The sequence below is a fragment of the Eurytemora carolleeae genome, unplaced genomic scaffold, assembly GCF_000591075.1.
Source record: "Eurytemora carolleeae unplaced genomic scaffold, Eaff_2.0 scaffold71, whole genome shotgun sequence".
Classification (NCBI taxonomy): domain Eukaryota; kingdom Metazoa; phylum Arthropoda; class Copepoda; order Calanoida; family Temoridae; genus Eurytemora; species Eurytemora carolleeae.
This window is the reverse complement of record NW_019396152.1, coordinates 513,174-531,610: the sequence shown is the minus strand read 5'-3', so window position 1 is coordinate 531,610 and position 18,437 is coordinate 513,174. Positions and strand designations below refer to the sequence as shown.

The following is an 18,437-nucleotide window of genomic DNA, read 5'->3' as shown; positions in this document are numbered from 1 at the left end:
GGGATAATATACAGCTGTTCTTGAGGTTTTTACGAGACAAATTATTCTTTGATTTTCACAATTTAAAACTTACAGAGTATTAAGGAGTAATACAGTGAAAACCAGAAAATTCTGGAATATGAAGACGACTTTTATGCTCAAGATATGACTTTAATAGTCCAATGAACAAAAGACACGGCAATATTTTTTAGGTAATAATTACTTACTAGTAAAACTATTTGCCTTGTAAAAGCATCAAATAAGTATTGTTTTAATGTCGTCTTCGTATTCCACAGTTTTCTGATTCTAACTGTATGAACTGAAAAATGGAGGTTATTGTTTGTTTACATTCTACAGAGAGATCATAACTAGTTATGTAAAAATCCCGAATTGGTTAATAGAGTTCATTATCTGTAGGAAATATGTTTCGATGTTTTTTTACATCATCATTGTAGGACACAACAGATTTTACTAATAATTTATAAAGTAATTAAATAAATTTTGAAATTAAGACAACGTATTTATGAGAAAAGAAATTTAACAAATTATTGGTCAATCTTAAGAATGAGAAGCTTGTTATGAAATAAAATATGAAGATAAGATGTTAAAGAGGAGAGAGGGTAGGGGGAGTTACGAAACATGAATGGTGTTCCCGGCAAATATGAAGTTGCAGGATTGGTCCCACAAGTCGGATTAGAGTTGAGAAGTGGGCTGAAATTTTGATTTTCAATTTAAAGTTAGTTGAGAAAATTATCTAAATCTGAACTCAACTTTCATTAAAGTTAGTCTTTCATCTCTCTTCTGGACAATCATTCATCTATTCATCAATTCATCCTTTTATTCATCCATCCTTTCTTCTTATATTCATTCTTTCTTCCTTTTATTCATCCATCCTTTCTTCTTATATTCATTCTTTCTTCCTTTATTCATTCTTTATTCTCTTATTCATCGTTTCTCATTTAACTCATCCTTTCTCCCTTCAATAATCCTTTTTTCTTTTATTCATCCTTTCTCTTTTCTTATATTCTTTCTTTTTTCTTATATTCTTTCTCTTTCCTTTAAATCTTTTCTTCTTTTATTTATTATTTCTCCCTATTCATCATCTCTCCTTTCATTATCATTCTTTCTTTCATTAATCCTTTCCTTTTTGTTCATCCTTTCTCTAATCTTTTATCCTTTTTTCTTCATCCTTTTTCCTTTCATTCATATTTTCTCCTTTAATTGATCTTTTCCTCTTTAATTCATTTCTTTCTCCTTTTATTCATAATTTTTCCTTTCATTAATCCTTTCTCCTTTTATCCATCCTTTCTCCTCTTATTCATCCTTTCTCCTTTTATTAATCCTTTCTCCTTACATTAATCCTTTCTCCTTTTATTCATCCTTTCTCCTTTCATTCATCAACATATTTAAAAAATTTCAATATTTTTTTTTCATTTATCACCTATTTCACTTTTTTTTTATCAACTATTTCACTATATTCTTCATTTGTTCACTATTTCACTATTTTCTTCATTTATCAATCATTTGACTATTTTCTTTATTTAAGTAACTATTTCGCAATAAATTCTTTATTTATCACCTATTTCCAATGTTTATTCTTTTATTAACTATTTCACTCTACATTAATTAATCGAAGTAATGCATGAAATTTTTATTAAAGACAAATTATTAAAATCGTGACTTCTGTTTTTAAAGGGACTGTAAAAGAAGAATGAAAGGGGGTATAGGATAAAATCTGAGAATCTCAGGCGTTGAACGATACATATAAGACATCTATCTGATGTTCCTGTCTCGAGAAATCTGTGTCAAAATTATACGAAAAATCGTATAGATACAATTTTGTATAAAAGTAGTAGGTTAAGACAGAAAATACGCAACCAATCTGAAAACCATTATATCCCACAGGAGCCTGAGAATCTCAGGTTTGCTCCTATTATAATTTTTTATTTTTATTTTGAATTTTTAATAGTTATAGCTAATAATATTATTAGATAATAGCCCGGCTTTGCCCGTGGAAAAAAATATATGAAAAAAAAAACTTTGAAATTTTTCTAAACAATTGAAAAAAATCAATTCGAATTTGTTTAGCCTATATCACCCCCAGGGTACCCATGAGTGTCCACAAACAATTTCAGCCCATTTGGTCAAGCCGTTTGGCTGGCTGTAGGGAACGTGTATACGAATGTCTTAAAAATATTTCTGAAAAAAATATTATGAAAAAAAAAACATTTTTAATTTTTTTAACCTATAAAGCCTCCCATGAGTGTCCACAAAAAAAAACAGCCCAATCGGTCCAGCCGTCTGGCCAGCTTTACGCAACATATACGAATGTCTTGTTTTATTATATAGATTGTCCATATAGTCCGTATTACGTCACCAGAACTTCAGCCAATGGCAGTGCAGTATACTGGCCACGAAAATCACGTGACCAGTATACTGCACTGCAATTGGCTAAAGTTCTAGTGACGTAATACGGACTATATGAAATAATATTATCAATTATATCTTATTAAAGATTATGATAGAAGCAAGCCTGAGATAATCAGGCTCCTGTGGGATATATTCGTTTTTAGATTGATTGCGTATTTTCTGACATGATCTGTTTAACAATTGATCTCTGATGATTTGATATATTTTATAATTGACCACTGATGATTTGATTGATATAATTGATCACTAATGATTTAATTGATTTTATAATTGATCACTGATGATCTGATTGATCTAGGATAAGTGGAAGCTGCCCTGCTCCTGGCATATATATAGTAGAGATACTCCCAGAATCAATTACAGCCCTAGATGCCCGGATCAAACCATTTGATCGTCTTCTCTCGATCAATGGTACGGATGTCCGGGATTGTAAAATATCCAAAATTATATATATCTGTATATATATAGAAATTACAAAATTTGTATGATATATTTTCGCTATATATATAAAGAGATGTATTATATATTACAATATTTGTTCAATATATTTTCGCTATATATATAAAGAGATATATTAGATATATATTCAAACATTTGTCTAATATATTTTCTGTATTAAATTCCATCTTGAGAGGATGACATTTTATTCAGTAAGACGTACAATAAGACTAACAGACATTATTTATATTAAGTTTTATTTAAGATAAAATAAAATTTACCCCTCCTGCACTAGAATGGGTAGATTATTCCCCAAAGATGGGAAGGGGAAGATTGGTGATAAAAATATTGTTAAATCCACCCCCCCCCCCCNTGCAGTATATTATATCCTTGCAGTATATTATAACCTTGCATTATATTATATCCCTGCAGTATATTTAAATCCCTGCAGTTTATTTATATCCTTGCAGTATATTATATCCCTGCAGTTTATTATATCCTTGCAGTATTTAAATCCCTGCAGGATATTATATCCCTGCAGTTTATTTATATCCCTGCAGTATATTATATCCTTGTAGTTTATTTACATCCCACCAGTATATTATATCCATGCAGTATATTATATCCCTGCAGTATATTATCCCTGCAGTATATTATATCCCTTCAGTATATTATATCCCTGCAGTAAATTATATCCCTCTAGTGAATTATTGTCATAAACAACTAGTATTTGATAGATATAAATGAAGTACCCATTGTTCACATCGGAATTTCCCTATATTGACTAGAATCCGATAAATCCAATAAAAAAATTCCAAAGCTCTAGAAAACAAAACAAAAAATACTTTATTTGAACATATTGGACGGCTGATGCCTGAAATATTTAAATACAAGCTTCAAGTAAAAATTCAAAATTTGTAGAAGTAGGTAGAATCTTTCCTTATGAATATTTTATCCATGCATCTATACTTAACACTTCAGACGGGAAATTGAGACTAGAGATGGGGAAATTGAGAATAGGGATGGAAAATTGAGACTAGAGGTTGGGAAATTTAGAATAGGGATGGGAAATTGGGATTAGAGAGGGGGAAATTGAGAATAGGGATGGGGACATTGAGCATAGAGATGGGGAAATTGAGAATAGGAAAGGAAAAATCGAGAATATAGATGAGGAAATTGAGAGTAAAAGATGAGAAAATTGAGACGAGAGATGGAGAAACTGAGAATAGGGATGGGAAAATTGAGACTAGAGATGGAGAAATTGAGATTAGAGATGGGGAAATTAAAAATACGGATTGGGAAATTGAAAATTGGGATGGGGAAATTAAGAATAGAAATTGAAAATTGGTGGTAAATTGAGAATAGAAATGGGTACATTGATATTAGGGATGGGTAAATTGATATTAGGGGTGGGGAAATTAAGAATAGAAATTGAGAAATTGAGAATATGGATGGGGAATTTGTGAACAGAAGTGGGGAAATTGAGAATATGGATGGAGAAATCGAGATTAAACATTGGGAAAATAGAGATTTAGGATTGGGAAATTGAGATTAGGGATGGGAAAATTGAAAATAGGGATGGGAAAGTTGTGAAAAGGGATGGGAAAATTGAGACTAGGTATTTGTAAATTGAGAATAGGTATGGCGAAATTGAGAATAAATATGGGAAATTGACACTATAAATAGAGAAATTGAAAAGTATGACTTTCATGGGAATATAGAACTAAAACTAAAAATCTTTTCGTGTGTGTGCTGAAATATCTTATTTAGAAAAGTATTGAGTATTAATAGTATTTATTTCTCAAACGTCTTTTCATCAGAATAAAACAAAAATTATAAATATATTTGATGAAAAAAGTGACATATATTTAGTTTACGAGTTTTTGTATTTCCGTAATATGAATTGTAATTTTGTTTTAAGACAAATATAAATGATGAATATGAATAAAACTGCTATGTATGTAAAGTTTGTACTGTCCCTTTTTCCTTGTACAAAATATTTTTTATCTGTTCGGTTTCCTCTTGTAATGTACCAAACCAAACTTCTTTTGTTGATTCAATCTTTGTAAATCTGCTAGGGTAAGGGGTCTCAAATATCAACGCGGTGAAGGGGGTCTGCATTTCCATGTAAAACTTTTCCTTCCCAGTATTTTTCCTTTTTTCTACTTCATCCCCCCCCCATCCCCCTCCCACAAGATAGAATGATATTGAATGACCCCTGAATCTAAGTCTGGCAACTTTGCATTATATTCTATTTCTATTCATTCTTGTTGGCATAAACATTTTTCTCTTTTCAATTCAATTCCTGTCTAAGAAGTGTCTGTTTTCCCATTATTCAATGCTTGTTTTTTAAATATTCATAAGTTTCTAGTTCGATCAATTTAGGTTTTTTTTCTTCTGAGACCACCCTTTAAACACTGATATTATATTTTTTTAAAGATTTGGCTTAATTTTATTTATTTCCCCTCCCTCCTCTTTCTCTTACAGAATCCAAACTTTGGTGTAAGTATACTTCGTTAAAGTTAATATTGTATAATTGTGAAGGGTCAAATTTAAGATTAAAATTTAGAAGATGTATAAGTTAAAGAGGTTGTATACGTAATTTTAAGGGACCTTTTATTTATTGCATGTCATGTCCGATTCACAACAGTACCCGGCCTCAAAAGCTGATGAATAATTTATTTGATATGAAATTTATAACTGATAATATTCAAATATGATTTCTTTACAAAAGTGACTTTGCACTTCTGCTGTAGGAAAACATAATATTATGAGAATTTAACACTCTCTAAGCTAGAAAAACGACGTTATCTTCCACGATTATTGATAAGATGAATGTTTTGAGGGTACTGTTGTGAATCAGGCATACTCAGCCTTAAAAGAAGGGTCACTTAGAATTCCGATGGCAGTCCCATTAGAGGAATCTCAAAGTTGTCTTTTTTGTATCTTAAAAAGGTTTTTAATTCTGATAATTTCATCAATTGTTTGAGTGGCATAAATCTGTAAACCACCTTTTTACAGAAATTACAATTGAGAATTTTCAAATTGATATTATGATTATGTTACTCTGTAAATAAAGGGTCACATGGAATTATACAAACAGTCCCTTTTAAATATATTTGATATTTTTAAAATTTTAAATAATGTTTGTATTCTGTAGAACAATGAGAAGGTTGTACTGGTGGTGGCTCGGAAAAAAACTCAAAAGGTAAAATTCTTAAAATATAAATTATTAAATCAAAAACATGAAAGGAATCTCTAGACTCTACAGAATGTCAAGTTTTCTTGCAGAAGTTTGAGTAAGCTTTTGATGGGTAAATTTAATAATATTAACGTGTACTTACGCAACCAAAATATTGCTACAAACCAGCTAATCTAGGGATTCGAATAAATGCAAAAAGGAAAAAAATATGTGTTCACGCAATGTAAACATTTGATGCTTCAAATGCACTCATCAATCATTAAGTAAACTAAATTAAGGTTTGAAAATATCGTGTTGATACCATATATAAAAAATATTGAAGAAGAAAAACTCCATAAAAAAAGAATTTCTTTTATATAGTTTTAGTTTTTCCTTTATTGGGAGTTTATTGAGAAGAAATTTTCAACAAATTAAAAAATATATTATTACCACGTTTTAGCCTGCAATTGATGAACCGGATGGTGTAGCAGCAGAGGTGGGTGAAAACGGATCCGGGCACGAAAGTTCTCAATCCGGATATCCGGGTCCACAATCTCATCCGGGTGTTCAGCTCTCTCATACTAGATCTAAATCCGCCCCAGTTCCATACTCGAAGGTAATTTGGGAAAAACTAAAGGAATACCAAAGACTTTATTATAGGTGATAGAACAGGACCATAAACGAGAGAAAACAATAGACAAACGACACAAGCGCCAGACAAACGTCAGACAAACGTCAGACAAACGTCAGACAAACGTCAGACAAACGTCAGACAAACGTCAGACAAGCGTCAGACAAGCGTCAGACAAGCGTCAGACAAGCGTCAGACAAGCGTCAGACAAGCGTCAGACAAGCGTCAGACAAACGACAGACAAACGACAGACAAACGACAGACAAACGACAGACAAACGACAGACAAACGACAGATTACCGACAGATTACGAAACCTAACGACCAAGAAAAGACAAGCTGTAGACAAGTAATTGGACAATAGTGAACAAAATGAGACTAATTGCAAATGACGGACAAAGGTAATGTTGTGTATGACATACCGACAGAAAATGTTGAATACCTTCATTTTTATGATTTTCGTTGTAGGGTGAGTCAGATACAGATACTGGCAGTGAATTCAGACAAAGCTTTACAGGAACACAAAGCAATTAATTCAGCCATTTTAGAAAAATATTTTTCTCATTTTATTCTTTTATCTACATATATTTTAGGATTTACTGATCATAGATTTTTCAATATTTTGTTCAACTTTCAAAGAATTTCGAATCTCCAAAACTTGTGTGTTCAACATTGAAAAGTTAAAAATAAAATTGAAGAGTAATGTTTTTAAAAAGTTTTATGATTTTCTCTCAATTTTCATGTTCATCTAACCTTCATGAGATCACAGTGGTCCAAGGGTTGCCACATTTCATTCAAAAACAAAGAAAATTTAGCCAATTACTTCTTAAAACCGAAAGCTAAAAATAAGCTTTAAAAAGTAAATATCCAGAAAAATGTAAAATGTTCACGAAAATAAAAAGTTTTTGTGATATTCAGAGTACTTAAGAACATTCCTAAGCCCCCCTCTATCCCTTTCATAAATAAAGTTATGCATAATGCATGTACGCTTTATGAATGTATGTAATATGTATGCAGCGTGGGTATTCACTATTCAAAACCCTGTGCTGTAGTGTAATAAGCCGAGATGTTATTTACAGGATCTATTCCTGAATCTTGATATAGGATATCATTATTACATTTTCATATTTTTCCAATAGACTAGATTATTATAGCTGTTATTCGACCCTCGCATTACCGTACAAAGAGAATTAATAGAACAACATCTAAAAATAAATTTAAAGATATTTTTTTATGCAGAAAAGATTGATGGTCAGATTTTCTTATTTTTACAAAGAACCCCCAGGTAGTTTAAAAAGTAAGAACTCAGTGAGTCCTTCAGTAAAAATCCACGGGAGTCCCAAAGTAAACCCAACAAGAGGTAACAAGTAAAAACCAACGGGATTCTGAAAGTAAAACCTACAAGGGTCAAAATAAACCCCATAAGAGTGAGTACTGAGTTATACGCTAGTCACGAAGTAAGATCCCAAAGTAAGATCCCATGAGAGTCCAACAGCAAGATCCTACTGGAGTCCCAAAGAAAAATACCACGGGAGTCCCAAAGTGAGATCCCACGGGAGGCCAAAAGTAAGATCCCACTAGAGTCCCAAAGCAAGATCCCACGGGAGTCCCAAAGCAAGATCCAACGTGATTCCAAAAGTAAGATACCAACGGGAGCTCCAAACCAAGATACCACGGGAGTCACAAATCAAGGTCCCACATGGGTCCCAATGCAAGATCCCACCGAAATGTTATAGTAAAGTCCCCACGGGAGTCCCAAAGGAAAAAAACAGAAGTCCCACGAAGTTAGAGTCAATACTTCAAATCAATCATAAAGACTAGTAAATTTCAATATTGTTTACTACATACTACATACTCCATATTCAATTATTACATACTCGTATCACATTACTACGTCCTTAATACTCTTTAAAAATTTGAATCTCTTGATATTTCTTTCGTTTAACTTAGATTTTCCATGATCGAGGATATTGATTTGTGTGTTGAACTAGATGATGGAGATGAGGATGAGTATGATGGTGGGGAAGGAAGAGGAGGAGGGAGGGATCTCCTCACCTCCTCCGATGATATGCTAGCTGAGCCCTTTTACGATGTTCCGGAGGGGGAGGACTATTTGGCGATATACGAGACCATTGATAGAAAACGTTTAGAGGCTCGAGAATTCAAGGTTTTTATTCTTGGCAATTAATTTAGAGTTTTATACGGAATGTCAACGTAATTTCAAGTAACCCTCCATGCAAAGATGGCAATGCCCGGTTTTCAACGGTACCCTTGAAACCTTAATCTGATCATAAATGTGGAAGATACCGTCGTTTTCAGAATCGAGAAGTGTTATCTCTGTAAGTTTCTCCATTGCTTCTAATAAACAAAAAATGCAGAGAACCCACAAATGAAATTAATAATTAAAGAAACCAAAACATTGGCATCAATTCATGCTAGTGGAGTAGTAATAAATCCTGGAGGTCACTTGAAATAATGTCTGCAGTCCCTTTATGGAATGTTGTAAAACCATACAAAACAGCGCCAGCTTAATGCATAATTTACTCTTTGTTTTCTCCAGAAGTTTATTTTTAGCCCTAAGTAGACACTATATTATTAGACTAATCTGTTTACAAGATCTAATTCCAATAAGGGGAATGGGAAAAGAATAATTTAAGAAATATTTTATCCATTCCTGGTAAATCATTTCTATTTCTATTTTTCGCTTTTTAAGATTTTGGGGGGAAATATTTCCACAACCTTTATTTTTAGGGGGTTTTAAATATTTCCTTTTCGAACACCTAATTTTAAATTTTTTTGTTTGTTTTACCTTGTAAATAAATTTCTTACTTACTTACTTACTTTCTTACTTAATTATTTACTTACTTACTTACTTACTTACTTACTTACTTACTTACTTACTTACTTACTTACTTACTTACTTACTTACTTACTTATTAGAATAAGAGTGCAAGTATGGAGGAACTGGAAACCCCAACATCGTCTCTTAAATCCTTCAATATCAATCCTAATCTAGAGACAGCGGGAGCTAAAGCTGAACCACAGGTAGTTCTTGTAGTTCTTGTAGTTCTTGGAGTTCTTGTAGCTTTTGCAGTTCTTGTAGTTCCTGTAGTTCTTGTAGTTCTTGTAGTTCTTGTAGTTCTTGTAGTTCTTGTAGTTCCTGTAGTTCCTGTAGTTCTTGTATTTTTTGGATTTCTTGAAGTCTTGTAGTTTTTGGAGTAAATGAAGTTTCAGAACAGCCAAATAATGACTGAACATTCTAGGTTCGGGATAAGCGGAGACACCGAACCAAATCAGGGTCTAGAACTGAGCACCGGAGAAGTATGCACGGTTCAAATCCTCCTGCTCTGTACGGACCTGGAGCTCCTCAGATCTCTGAACCCCTCGGAGGAGATACTTCTAGAGATCCTCTTCCCTTACCCAGAGATTCAATTCATATCAGAGATTCTTCCAGAGATATTCCGATTAATATTAGGGACCCTGGGCTCCCTAGGGACCTTCCTCCAGTTCCTAGAGAACCTAAGGAGCAGGACTCCAATGGTGAAAGTATGGCACAATTTCTAAAGAAAGCGCTGCGGATAGAAGGAGCACAGTTGACCCAGAAAACCATAACTATCAGGTAAAGTTGACCCAAACATACAATTAGAAAATTATCATAATAAAGAGAATTTTTTAAAAATACTTTAAATACTTAAAAAGAAGCACAGTTCTGTGGCTTTTGTACAAATTAAATATGTGCATTTTATTAACTTGGCGAGAAGACCCATATATGTCTTTTTTGTAAATAACGAGTAAGTACTAAGTATGCACTTATTTCCTTTTTTCAAATAGGTAAGTAATCCATTTAAAGCAATATTTCTTCAATAAACAGTGTACACAGTACACACCTCGTAAAATGAAGGTTGTATTTTTATTCTAAATTTTTTGTTTTAAGAAATAATGAATTTTAGCAAAACTTAAAGTAACAATGATAAAAAGTTTAAAGAAAAGGAATTTCATTATTATAAAATTATGCAAGTTGTTCAAGTTTTATATCATGAGATAAGTTTTGAAAACACGTAGGAGTCTTATCATTCTCCGACTTAGTTTAATTCAAGAAATAGGGCTTTATATTTCATCGAAAAACAATTACTTGTTAAAAATTGCGTATCTAATGCTAATACTTATGTACACCAATAACCTTCACATATTGTTGAGGCCGAGATTCATGTTTTTTACTCGGAACAAACACGTTACATTGAAACAAACATTATTTTACGACGACTTTAAAGATCATTTCTGTAAATTTTCTAAATCTTTCAGATGTTTCCTCGTAAAGAGAAACTCCAAGACAAAATTATCAATTTAAAAAATCCAGCATAAAATTCTTTAAATAGAGGCTTACATACAATCACTTCTGCAGTACCTTTAACGTACAGAAACATTGGATGGAATAAAATACCTTTAAAACCATTAAAATTTCGTAAATATTCTCTTTAACCACCCAAAAAAATTGTTTAGGAAAAATAACCGTGAGTCCCTCGGTATGAGGATTGGAGGCGGGATAGGAAGTAACGAGGGGGACACGCCCATTTACATTGCAAACATACATCCTCACGGCTGTATAGGCAAATCAAAACAATTAAAGGTAAATAATTAATAAAAAAAACTAAATAGAAAAAATGCGTATTTAAAAGAACAAAACAATATTTTGTCGAGTATTCAAAGATTTCACATTTTTTGAGGAAATTTTGTAAGGTAACATATAATTTTTACGGATACTTAGCTTTTTCAAAATTGTCATTTATAAACTAATTTTAAAAGCCGAATTTAATGAATTTGAGCCGCGTCTTAAATCCGTCAAAAACCGGTTTCAATTAAGAACCGGCTTAAATCTTAAAACATTGAATATAATTTTAAGTGAAACCAACTATATTTGAGCCGCGGCTTAAATTTAAGCCGCCGCTCAAATTCTTTAAATTCGGCCTCTTGTTAACGTTCTGATTATTACAAAAATAAATAAAAGAATTGGGATGGGGGAGGGGGGTAAAAAGAAAAAAAACTTTTGTCGGGATTGATTTGTTGAAAATGTTATCCTTGTTATTCATTTTCTTGCTGAGCAAAGGCCCTCAATTCCCTCAATTCTCATTAAGATAAAGAAATATCAATAGTAATTCATTGTAATTACAATGATAGAAATAATGTTTTTTTTATACTTTGATTACAGTGTCAAATATTTAATTAGAATACAAATACAGAATCATCATTATTTTTAATTGTATTCTGTTTATAATTACTAGCTTGGGACTCAGTTTATAATTACTAGCTTGGGACTCTGTTTATAATTACTAGCTTGGGACTCTGTATATAATTACTAGCTTGGGACTCTAAAGAAAGATTAAGAATAATTGTGGGTTCTTGGCACTGGGTAGGTTTTGGGATGAAAAATTGGACCTCGCTTTGCAGATTTATCACGTTTGTTCTAGCTATTACTAAATTCAAATTTTACCTTATTGTAAACAAGTTAAACTTGTTTGCGCTTCGTGCTAAATTTCTTCTATATATAAATTTGGCTTGTCTGTCTGTCTGTCTGTCTGTTTGTTTGTATCCAATAAACGTGAAAACGGTTGAACAGATCGGGCCCAAATTTTTTGTGGGACATCACGTGACCACAGGGAAGGTTTATGAATGATCAAAATTTCAAATATTTGTCTCAATCAAAATTAGATCTTCATTAAATTTTTGAAAATTTTGAAAATCCGCGAATTATTTTTGTTTTGTTTTACGATGTACACAAAAAGAACATGTTCACAATTAATTTAGAAGATGGGCGCTATCAGGCTAGTAATATATATTGGAGCTAAACTTTCTTTGAGGAGAAAATAATTCTTAAAAATATTTATAGATTCACACCTTTGCCTGGTCAAGATTCTAGGATACGAATTCATTATTTTCTGGTGTCTTTAAATTATTATTTTTTTCTGTGCTTTAGAAACAATGAAGGAATTTGTCGGAAACAAATAATTTTCAAGCTAGAAAAATATCTTCAAAATTATTAATCAGAAAAAGGTTTAAAGGAACGCTGCTTTAAATGTAGGTTCACTTGAAACTTCAACAAAGGCCTCTTTAAATTCATTTTTCTGTTTAGAAAGGAGATCTATTGCTTCGTGTCAATGATTCTAGTTTGGATGGGTTGACCCATGCTCAGGTAAAGATATAAATACATGTCTACCTACAGTTCTTCCTGGACTTTAGCTTGTCCAGGGTAGGCCTGGGAAACTTTCCGTTACGTTTAAATCCGTTCATCTATATGCTTAACCAAACCTTACTAGAAATAAATATTCTTCCTTCATAGAATAATATATTGTTTAGGCTGTAGCAACTCTGAAGGCAACTATCAGTATGAACAGTGTAGTCCTGGTTGCCATGGATGTAAGATTTTTTATTTTTATTTTTGACCCACGAGACTTCCATGAACAACTCAAATTCTAATTCATGTGCTTAAGGCGGCTTAACTGTTGTTTTTTACTTACAGAAATATTTGAACCAACGGTAAATATAACCTTTAAGGGATTCAACCATTAAATTATAAGGAACTATACTTGAAAATTAACTATTTAGATAAAATTGCACAACTGCAGTGCTTCATTTTCATTGGACTATATAAAATCATCACTTCACTCTAGAAGTCGTCTTCCTGTTTTATGAACCTCTCTGTTTATCGACCCAACCCTCCATTTTTTCTATTATTGGAGGGCCGGACAGAATGGAGGGGGGAATATGTTTGATTGTATTTTAAAATTGAAATGGATACATGTACAACAAAATAAATAAATAATAATAATGATAATTAGAAATAAATATTTGATGATTCTTTATTATAAGTATATGTAATAACACTGAAAGTCAATGCAAAAGGTTGGAGGTTTTCCAGAATTAAGGGGGTTTATGGACAATCCCTCCCCCCCCCCTTTGTGTACATTTAGGCATCCTTTGTAATCATTTTTTTAACATATGGCTTTTAGTGCCAGAGTTGGACATGAAAAAATATATAAGAATTTACAGAAAAAAAAATTCCATTTCTATTATGTTTTACAGTATGCAAAATATTGGCAACCCAATTAGATTTTTGAAAAACGAAAAAAAAACTGTTCATCAGAACATGTTTGACTAAATATTTGGAATTCTTATATTCTTCTAGATAAAAATAAGGGTTTATTAGCAAATTTTGTGATAGATCTTTAAAGATTTTAAAGACTGTAGAGTGTAGACCAAATGATCTTAAATTTAAGATTTGGCTTAAAAACCACCTAATTGTTTTTTAAAGTTAAAAAAATCTATTAGAAAAAATCTACATTTTTTCACAATTTTTGGCAATTTTTCAGAAGAATATTTTTTTTAACGGCTATTATGTGACCCATCATTAAAGGAGTGGAATGTCCGATATGCAAATATATGATCATTTTTATCATTTCCTTCTAATCAAGATAAGTGTTTAGGAAGTTGTTGAATTTGTTAATTTCAGCTATTCATAGATAACCCTGTCTGTACCTTAAAGGAACTAAAAGCTTAAACTCTTGTGACCCTCCATGCTAAGATTGCAATGTCTGAAAATCGAGATACAATGGAACCCAAAAAAGCTTTGCCTGATCAAGTCTAAATTAGAAATGCATGTTTTTGTTTATTTAAACTTTTCATCTGTATTTGTGTTTTCTCTGTAAAAGTGACTTCCGCATTTCTTGCTTTTAAAAAAAAATAGTGAAATTAACAGAATTAAACTTTTTTCTATTCAGAAAACCGACGTTATTTTCCACATCTTTTATCAGCTTTAGGTTTCAAGGGTAAAGTTGTAAATCGTGCATTGCTATCTTTACATGGCTGGCGGGTTGCTACATTTCTCATTCAAAAACTGCTATTTCAAGGGTTTTCAATAATAAAAAACAATTTCTGAATGATGTTAGGGACCGGAAACTAGTTTTGGAGCTTCCAACTTTATCCCAAGCTGGATGTATTGGCAACGTTTACCAAGATCTCTTCAGTATCCTAAAACTGTGATTCTCCACAGGTGATTTTTTTAAACAACGGAACTACAGATTACTTGCCTCAAACTCGTGTTTCTCAATAAATCACAAGGACGTTTTCATATTTATCCCTATAGTTTGCAACATGCATTTTGTAATAACGTCTGATGTCCGCTGTACAAAAATGCAATTTTCTAATTTACCGAAACCCTCTGTACAATACATCAGAGTTTGAGAAGTGGATAGTAGGACTCCCTAAACACATGATTTGATTTGATTTGATTATCCCTATAGTTTTCAACATGCTGCATGTTGTAAGGGGGATGGGGACGGGGGCCGTTTGGGCTCCACACCCCCTGAATCAGTAATAAAATATTGAGTGTCCCATATCATATTAGATTATCTCCAATCTTTAACACCTGAATACGCACATTATACTAAAAAAATCTAGAATTTCTGCAAAAAAAAATTCGATTAGCCTTATTAAATTTTTCAAAATGATTCATTCTTCTTAAATTTTCTGATTTGTCCCCCAAATCGTAATTTAGACCCATTGACGCGGTCTAATTTGATGTGGGACACCCTGTATTAAAATGGACAAATTTCTGAGTATGCTCCAGATTGTAATCCTTTAGTATTTCCAACGTTAATTTAGTTTAACTAATAGGTTAAAGCATAAAAAGGTTCACATTAAAGGGAGTGTTCGCGAAAAGTGAAAGGGGGTATAGGCTAAATGCGATAAAAAAGCGCTTTTGATCGCCACTAATCTTAATTCTATCTGTTGCGTCTATTAGGAGAAAATTGTTAAAGACGTCTCATACCGAATAACATGGCGTCCATACAAATTGAGAAAATTTCAACATACGACTTAGACCGTAAAAAAATCAATTTAATTTCAAACAAATCATTCAGATATTACAACCTATAGTCATCGATTATCTTTCGCCCATTTATATATAGTTGATTTTTCATAATATGTTTTAATTGTTATGATCCGAGAGTTACTTACAAAAACGTTTATTCCTGTTTCGAGGATTTTTGGTAATGAAGACGACATTTTCATATTTTCCAGGAATGTTCGAAAACAAGTTGTAAGCTAAATATTATTTAAAAAAACAAAATCAAAACTAGTATAAAATATTAAATATATACAAATGTGGCGAAAGATAATCGATGACTATAGGTTGTAATATCTGAATGATTTGTTTGATATTAATTTGATTTTGTTACGGTCTAAGTCGTATGTTCCAACTTCCTCAATTTGTATGGGCGCTACGCTCTTCGGTATGAGACGTCTTTATCAATTTTCTCCTTATAGACGCAACAGATAGAAGTAAGATTAGTAGCGATCAAAAGCGCTTTTTTATCGCATTAAGCCTATACCCCCTTTCATTTTTCGTGAACACTCCCTTTAAGTGTGCTAAGATAAAGGATTAAAATTGGGGATTGTTGAGAAGCTTGATCTTATCACGTTCGTGTCCATTTTATTTTAAATTAACATTTTATTTCTTGATTAGGCGTGACGGTACGAGCTGGGGTTTCAGTATTGTAGGCGGGGCAGACCCGGGCGCGGACCGGACAGAACCGGTTCATGTACTCTTTGTTGTACCATACAGTCCGGCAGCCAAGGTATTTATAATCAACACAAAAAATGACGCTGAAAAGAATTGGATTTTTTGTACATTTCTGATATTTTGAATCGTGTAGATCATGCTAAATTTTTCTCAGGATGGAAAACTGAAATGCGGAGACAGATTATTGACAGTTGATGGTCACAGTTTAGAAACAGTCACTCACTCCACAGCTGTCACAATGCTTAAACAGACGAGTACTAGGTAACAGTTTTAGTTTAACAGCTGTTAATGTTTTATAAGTTTTAGAAAAGTTTGGACGCGCACTTGAGCTTTTTGCTTGCCAAAATAAGGAGTGGCGATGTGCTTTTAAACTGAATTGTTAAGATTTAAGATTTTAAGAATTATTTTTGCTTTTAACCAAAAGTTTAAGACTTTATACTTAGGGTTGTGATGGAGGTTGTGAGCTGGATGGGAACAGAGCTATAGAAATTTACTAGTCCTGTACAAATCACATGAACAGGAGGACTCAAGTACATATCATATATAGTCTGTACCATGTACTTTGCTGTTAGAAACGTGCCAAAAGGCTATTGCTAAAGATCCTTAACCTGTGAATTTATTAATTGATCTGTTATCAATTTTATTTAAGAAAGAAATTAACCCTGTGATACGTTTACACTCGCTTTGACATATCTGCTCTATACTTATCCTTCATATCCATCCTATCTTCCCCGACCTATCTTCATATCCATCCTATCTTCATATCCATCCTATCTTCATATCCATCCTATCTTCCCGGTCCTATCTTCATATCCATCCTATCTTCATATCCATCCTATCTTCCCCGTCCTATCTTCATATCCATCCTATCTTCATATCCATCCTATCTTTCCCGTCCTATCTTCACATCCAACCTATCTTCATAGCCATCCTATCTTCATATCAATCCTATCTTCATATCCATCCTATCTTCATATCCATCCTATCTTCATATCAATCCTATCTTCATATCCATCCTATCTTCATATCCATCCTATCTTCATATCCATCCTATCTTCATATCCATCCTATCTTCATATCCATCCTATCTTCCCCGACCTATCTTTAAATCCATCCTATCTTCCCCGTCATATTTTCACATCCATCCTATCTTCCCCGACCTATTTTCATATCCATCCTATCTTCCCCGACCTATTTCCATATCTTCCCATTATTCCCTTCATATTCATCCTATCCTTGTTCTTATTCTTTTCACCCTCCCTGTCCTTTTTATCAACTCTTTGTCTTCCTTAGATTACAGCTATTATATCTTTATTTTCTTGAAGACAAATAAAAGTATATATTCAAATTTGGGGTCACGATATTGTTTGTTTTGATTCTAAATTATTTGAAGTTCTTTAATGTACGCAGTTTGATTATATCTATAAAGTATAGTTTAAACACTTTACTTGTGGCTTAAAAGTTAATACAGTGTTGAGACTACATTGTAATTTTACAAGGAAGTCTCTTTCCTAGATTACCAAAAAAAAACTAATAAATGACAATGCACTTACATATTCTCTTCCCTTTTCTTTGTCAACTCGTTTTTGTTGATATGCGTATACATTTTTCTTTTCTATACAAAATTCCGTTTTTTTTCTGCGTTTTTGCAGATGTATGTACAAAATAATACACTTTGAAGAAAATCCGAAAAATTATCCAAATAAACAGTATTTATATGAAACTGCTCATTTTTACTTTAAGAAGAGAAATAAGTGTATGGCCCGTAAAGGTTAGGAAAGGTCAGTGTGTGTATGTGGAATTATTAGGTTCTGAGGTTGATATTTATTTTAAGGAAATTGTTAATTATTATATTGAGCTGTATGCACTGCAGTACGGTGGTTATCAATATGAAGCGGAAAAATTGTCATAATCTTTTTTCTTTTATTTGGTAATTTAAAGTAACAATAAACGAAATCGTGAACTGCAGGGAGTCCCACATCAAATTAAATCGGTATTGAGGCTCTTGTATTGAGATTAAAGGGACTTATCAGAAAATTAAAAAAGAACACGTTTTCGAGTAAATTATATCACTTCAATTCTCTCTCATATTCATCTAACTACTTCTTTATAATTCTTTCAGTTATTTTTACTGGGTAACATTTTTTCATATTTTAGTTATAATGAGGCGTATTTTTAAGTTAAAACACGAATTTAATGAATATG

General features: G+C 32.4%; 1 protein-coding gene across 1 annotated transcript in view; it reads left to right on the top strand.

Annotated features, from left to right (window-relative positions):
• The window catches only part of LOC111696586 (ligand of Numb protein X 2), a 48,715-nt gene extending 31,036 nt beyond the window's left edge, over positions 1–17,679 (top strand). Inside the window, exons 9-22 of the mRNA XM_023466225.1 lie at positions 2,708–2,846; positions 6,008–6,055; positions 6,489–6,644; positions 7,127–7,175; positions 8,650–8,825; positions 9,599–9,703; positions 9,922–10,277; positions 11,159–11,285; positions 12,786–12,845; positions 13,010–13,069; positions 14,599–14,702; positions 16,176–16,287; positions 16,387–16,493; positions 16,676–17,679. Coding sequence (XP_023321993.1) covers positions 2,708–2,846; positions 6,008–6,055; positions 6,489–6,644; positions 7,127–7,175; positions 8,650–8,825; positions 9,599–9,703; positions 9,922–10,277; positions 11,159–11,285; positions 12,786–12,845; positions 13,010–13,069; positions 14,599–14,702; positions 16,176–16,287; positions 16,387–16,493; positions 16,676–16,718 — 1,642 coding nt within the window. The 3' untranslated portion in view covers positions 16,719–17,679. The remainder of the gene's footprint in view (positions 1–2,707; positions 2,847–6,007; positions 6,056–6,488; positions 6,645–7,126; positions 7,176–8,649; positions 8,826–9,598; positions 9,704–9,921; positions 10,278–11,158; positions 11,286–12,785; positions 12,846–13,009; positions 13,070–14,598; positions 14,703–16,175; positions 16,288–16,386; positions 16,494–16,675) is intronic.
• Positions 17,680–18,437: the final 758 nt, after the last annotated feature.